The 5168-nt window shown below is 19.6% G+C and overlaps 2 protein-coding genes across 3 annotated transcripts; one reads left to right on the top strand and one right to left on the bottom strand.

The window, feature by feature from the left end:
* Window positions 1–45: 45 nt before the first annotated feature.
* On the bottom strand, window positions 46–1956 carry LOC102681123 (retinol dehydrogenase 13-like). The gene is made up of 6 exons (XM_006617232.2): window positions 1742–1956; window positions 1408–1573; window positions 1151–1259; window positions 586–900; window positions 278–485; window positions 46–182 (listed from the first exon to the last, which is right to left on the bottom strand). Exons 1-6 carry the CDS (start codon window positions 1816–1818, stop codon window positions 80–82), a joined length of 978 nt encoding a protein of 325 aa, XP_006617295.1. The 5' UTR covers window positions 1819–1956; the 3' UTR covers window positions 46–79.
* A 714-nt stretch (window positions 1957–2670) lies between these two features.
* On the top strand, window positions 2671–4090 carry LOC102680524 (regulator of microtubule dynamics protein 1-like). Of its 2 annotated transcripts, none has more exons than XM_006617227.2 (4): window positions 2671–2904; window positions 3139–3336; window positions 3399–3647; window positions 3729–4090. In XM_006617227.2, exons 1-4 carry the CDS (start codon window positions 2815–2817, stop codon window positions 4074–4076), a joined length of 885 nt encoding a protein of 294 aa, XP_006617290.1. In that variant the 5' UTR covers window positions 2671–2814; the 3' UTR covers window positions 4077–4090. The 2 variants fall into 2 exon arrangements, with proteins under 2 accessions (XP_006617290.1, XP_006617291.1); XM_006617228.2 differs by having other exon boundaries at window positions 2672–3051.
* The last annotated feature ends 1078 nt before the right edge of the window (window positions 4091–5168 follow it).

The raw sequence follows: 5168 nt of genomic DNA, 5'->3' as shown, positions 1-5168 counted from the left end.
TAATTTAGCTAATAATCTGAAAGAAATTTCAACAGTAAATTTTAATAAATTTTATAAATTTTATTATATTTAAATCAATTTACACATAATTTAATTTAGTCCATTTTTCACTAACTATCCATAACCATCTTGCAATTTGATCATTTTTTGCTTCACTTGAAACATCTGCTACTTTATTATTACTATAACAAAAATATATATATATGATATTAAATTTATATTTAAAATAAATTTTTTATAATAATATTTTAAATTGTAAATATATGAAAATTCTTACACAAAATATTCTCCAGTCACATCATTCAAAGATGGATCTATTGCAACAAATAAAATCGGTTGTGCTCCTTTTAAAGGTGTTTTTATAAATATCCATGTTAATAAATCTGTGAGCAATCTACCAAAATAGTATTGATAAATTCCCATATGTCGCATTATTTCTGTGCGTACTATGCCAGGATGTACTGCATTTACTGTAACACCAGTTCCTAAATGACAAAAAGAAGAATATATTTATGATTGTTCAATGATTAAATTATTATTATTATTCAAATTTAAATATTATTTTACAATATAATTATAATATACCTTTTAATTTATTTGCTAATTCTTTTGTAAACAGAATATTAGCTAATTTGCTTTGTGCATATGCTTCACCCGGCTCATAATTTTTTTCACTATTTAAATCATCCAATTTAATTTTTCCACGTTTATGTGCACTACTTGAAACATTTATAATTCTTGATGGTGCAGAACTTTTTAAAACATCTAATAACAAATTTGTTAATAAAAAGTGTCCTAAGTAGTTTACACCAAATTGCATTTCAATTCCTTCTTTAGTATGTTTCTTAGGACATCTCATTACTCCTGCATTATTTATGAGAATGTGAAGATTGTTATGTTCTATAATAGAATTAAAAATGCATTAAATATGTTGCATATATTTGTTATATGTATATATAAATACAATGTTATATATATATATATAAATATAAATAAATAAATATATATACATATAAATAAATAAAAATATATACATATATATATTTAATTCTATTCTATATAATTATTCTATATTATTATTCTATATAATTATATATATATTAAACATTGTTATGCTTAATTTAATTTTATATCTTAACACAAATTATACCTTGTTTAAATTGCTTTACAAAATCTCTAATACTTGCTTGAGATGCTAAATCACATTCCCTACAATAAACAAATTTATTTTTGCTTTCTATTACAATATCACGACGTGCCTAGAAAAATAAAAAAGAAATTTATAGATTTTGATTTTTATTAATTAAAATTATTTTTATTATCATCATCAATTTAATATTTTATTTTGTCTCTTTTATTAATGAATAATAACAAAAATAACAAACATAATAATAATAATATTAATACAATTTCACATTTATCCATATCTCTACAAGCCATTATAACTTTAGCTTCTCGTTTGGCTAAATCACGAGCTATTTCTCTACCAATTCCAGTATTTGCTCCTGTTACAATAACTACTTTATCATTTAATTTATCAGTATTATCATATAAATTTCCACTAAGATAATCTCTGAAAAGAACGTAAATAAAACTAATGGAATAAAATATAATTTTAGTTTTATCTATAATAATAATAAATATATCAATTTACACATTGTGTACACATTATTAATACTAAAAAATTAAAGGATTATAGAAAAAGTATACAAATATAAGTACACAAATATAAATATATTACTTTAATAAATATGCACCACCAATAATGCTTATACCGGCTGAGTAAAGATAAAAAGGTTTTGCAATACGCGAAAACATTTTTATATTTTTCAATTTTAATAATAAGAAAATATTAACAACGATTTAATAAAATATTATAACTTTTCTTTTTTACTGTATAATTAACTTCTTTACTATATCATGCTTTGTTTATATCATGCTTGCACGTGCTTTTTAAAAGTAAACAATAAAACTATATATATTTAAATCTTATCAATATGAAACCAATATCATGAAACCATAGATTAGAAATAAAATAGATTTGTATTTTTGTTATTTAAGTTGAGAAATCTTCGTCATTCTCATATTATATGCAATATTATCAATTCAGATTGAATTGAAATTACAGAGTTATGTGCGTTACAAATATAATGTTGCATATGATACAAATATCTTATATTTAATTTATGTTATTGAATTTAATTTTTTACACAATCAGTAATTCAGATGTAAAATCCCTTAGATCATATATATATATATATTAGATATTAGAACTTAGATCATATATGATCTAAATAAAATAAGGTAGTAAATCTATTCAATATTTTGTTTGTGATGAAACTACAATTTTGCATTGGTTTTGCATCGATAAAATATATCAAAATATATATTATATATATTTTATATATTAAAATGTATTAAAAATATATGTTATTATTCAAAAAACAATAAATAATTTTATAGTTTTTTTTTATTATATTTTTAATACTGCATATTGTTTAATGAAAGCCAAAATGATTTAATATTTAAAAATATTAATTTACATTTGTTATAAATATAAAATTATATATTTTTGAAAATATATAATATTATGATAAATTAAATTAAAAATAGCAAATTTTAATACATATTGATATATATTAATCTGTATGACAGGCTGCTGGAATTGTGTATGTTATCTATATGTAAATGTGACGTGGAACTTTTGAAATGTTCTGTTATCGTTACTAAATATATTTATAAATATTATATATCATATAAATTTTTTATTTTTTTCTGTATAATTTAAAAATATATAAAATATAATTTAAAAAAATGTCGCTGCGGAAAGGATTATTTATTGTGAGACATATAAAAATATCACAAAAATCATTTGTTCATAGAAGTTTTCAGTTATCACGAAAGGTTTGGAATTATATCTAAGTTCGATTTTATTTTTTATTAATTTTTTCTTATTGAATAATATTTTTAATATTTATTGCAATCAGAAAAATTTTCTATTTTTAATCATTATTAATTCTATCGTGATAAAATGATTATTTTTTATAAATTGTAAGTGTAAAATTATTTATTATTATTAATATTTTATAAAAATATTAATATATTATATAGAAATATTTCATTAGTTTTTATTATTAGAGAAACAATCAACATATATTAGTAAAAAAATTATATACTTTGCCTTCATTTACTGCCATGGCTCTTTGGGGTTTCAAAAAAATAAAAGGTGAAAACGAAACAATTATAACTACAAAAGAAGTTTTAATAGCAAAAGCTGATGCATTGTATGATCAAGAACAATATCAGGAAATATATAAGTTTTTAATAAATTATAAAGTAATTATATCTTTATATTGAAAATACATATATTTATGAAATAAAACTATAAATTTTTATAGGATAGTGGCGATGTTGAAATTATATGGCGTTTATGTAGAGCAATGTATAAAATGTCCAAGAATGCTAATGAGATAGATGGAAAAAAATTAATTTTTGAAGCTTGTTATTTAATACTCGATGCTATTAAAATAAAAGAAGATCATTGGGTTGCCCATAAATGGGCATCAATTCTTCTTAATTCTAAGACTCTTTATGAAGGAATGAAAGCTCAAATAAAAGAATCATATAATATAAAAAAACATATGCTGGTATATTTTATGTTATATTTTTAAATATTTGATTAATTAATATATAATATAGTAAGGAAATATAAATATTTAATATTGCAGAGAGCAATAGAATTAAATCCAAAAGAACCAACACTTATGTATATGTTAGGTTCTTGGTGTTATCAAATTGCTGATTTAACATGGTATCAAAGAAAAATTGCATCAGTAATATTTGCAGAACCACCATCCTCATCTTTTGAGGAAGCATTAAAATATTTTGAAAGTGCAGAAGAAATTGAACCTAATTTTTATAGCCAGAATTTATTAATGTTAGGTAAAACATATTTAAAATTGAATAACAAAGAAAAAGCTTTGAAATATTTAAAAATGACTGTAGACTATCCTGCAAAAAATGATGATGATCGTAATGCCAAACAAGAAGCACAGAAATTATTAAAAAATTTTTGACAAATAGTATATGACATGAGTGCAATATATAATAAAAAAAATATATATATATATAAGAATTAAATTAAGTTTTAATTGAAGGAATAAAATAAATTTAGAATTTAGCATTTAAGTAAAATTTATTTATTTAAAACAAAATACAATGTTAACTTATTTGTGATAATTTTTTATAGTGATATTTTAAATATATGTATACATTTATGTTTTTATAAATATACATTTTTATACATTAAAAACTGAAGTAATGAGGAATTAAAAATTTTAATTTTACAATTATAATGTACATTTTATAAAATATTTTATATATAATAATTTATAAATAATATATTTACATTATATTATTATTATTATATTATTTTCAGAAACAAATAAAACATAGTTTGATATGAATTTGAAATGATTTGAATGATTAAACAAATTTTCTATGATTCTGAATGTCACTCTAATTAATTTAAATAATATAACAATATATATATCGTTTTTATTTGTAAATATTTCTTTATTCTAATTATATATATTACAAAAAAAATTGCATTTTATTTAAATAATATCAATATCAATTATTAAATAGAGAAATGAAATAATTTACAAATAAAATATAAAAAAAAACAATTTATCGATCTATAGATTCCTCTTCATGATTTTGTGTTTCTAATATTTCTTCACCTATATTTTGAAAATTTGTATTTTGATAAAGTATTTCTATTTGTTGCATTTCGTCTTCTGGAATTAGTAAAAATCTTTGTCTATCTTCTAATGGAATGTTTCGATAAAATTCGTAATATCGTCTAAACATGCAATAGGCACAGTAATTTTGATGCTGCCTGATAGCATCTAGGACATCTTCTTCATTATTATAATGCGGAGGTATATTAACCATTATTCACTTATATTGTCACCCACACGCTAAAAAATATAAAATATAAAATAAATAAAACTAAAAATATTTATAAATATATTTATAAAATAAAATATTAATAAAACAAAAAATAAAGAAAACTTTTTTTAAGTCATTAGTAAATTTATTAGTAAAAATAAATGAATAAATAAATTAATTATGATAAATAAAATAAATTATTATATATTTTAATT

The sequence above is a fragment of the Apis dorsata genome, unplaced genomic scaffold (assembly GCF_000469605.1).
Source record: "Apis dorsata unplaced genomic scaffold, Apis dorsata 1.3 scaffold_295, whole genome shotgun sequence".
Lineage (NCBI taxonomy): Eukaryota > Metazoa > Arthropoda > Insecta > Hymenoptera > Apidae > Apis > Apis dorsata.
This window is presented reverse-complemented; position numbering and strand designations above follow the sequence as displayed.

Excerpts from the sequence above, each read along its gene's own strand:
- LOC102681123 (XM_006617232.2), bottom strand. The coding sequence starts at position 1,818 with ATGTTTTCGCGTATTGCAAAACCTTTTTATCTTTACTCAGCCGGTATA. Across the intron at positions 1,574-1,741 it reads GGTGGTGCATATTTATTAAA|AGATTATCTTAGTGGAAATT; the intron begins GTAATATATTTA and ends CGTTCTTTTCAG. Across the intron at positions 486-585 it reads ATTAGCAAATAAATTAAAAG|GAACTGGTGTTACAGTAAAT; the intron begins GTATATTATAAT and ends TTTGTCATTTAG.
- LOC102680524 (XM_006617227.2), top strand. The coding sequence starts at position 2,815 with ATGTCGCTGCGGAAAGGATTATTTATTGTGAGACATATAAAAATATCA. Across the intron at positions 2,905-3,138 it reads GTTTTCAGTTATCACGAAAG|AGAAACAATCAACATATATT; the intron begins GTTTGGAATTAT and ends TTTTATTATTAG. Across the intron at positions 3,648-3,728 it reads ATATAAAAAAACATATGCTG|AGAGCAATAGAATTAAATCC; the intron begins GTATATTTTATG and ends TTAATATTGCAG.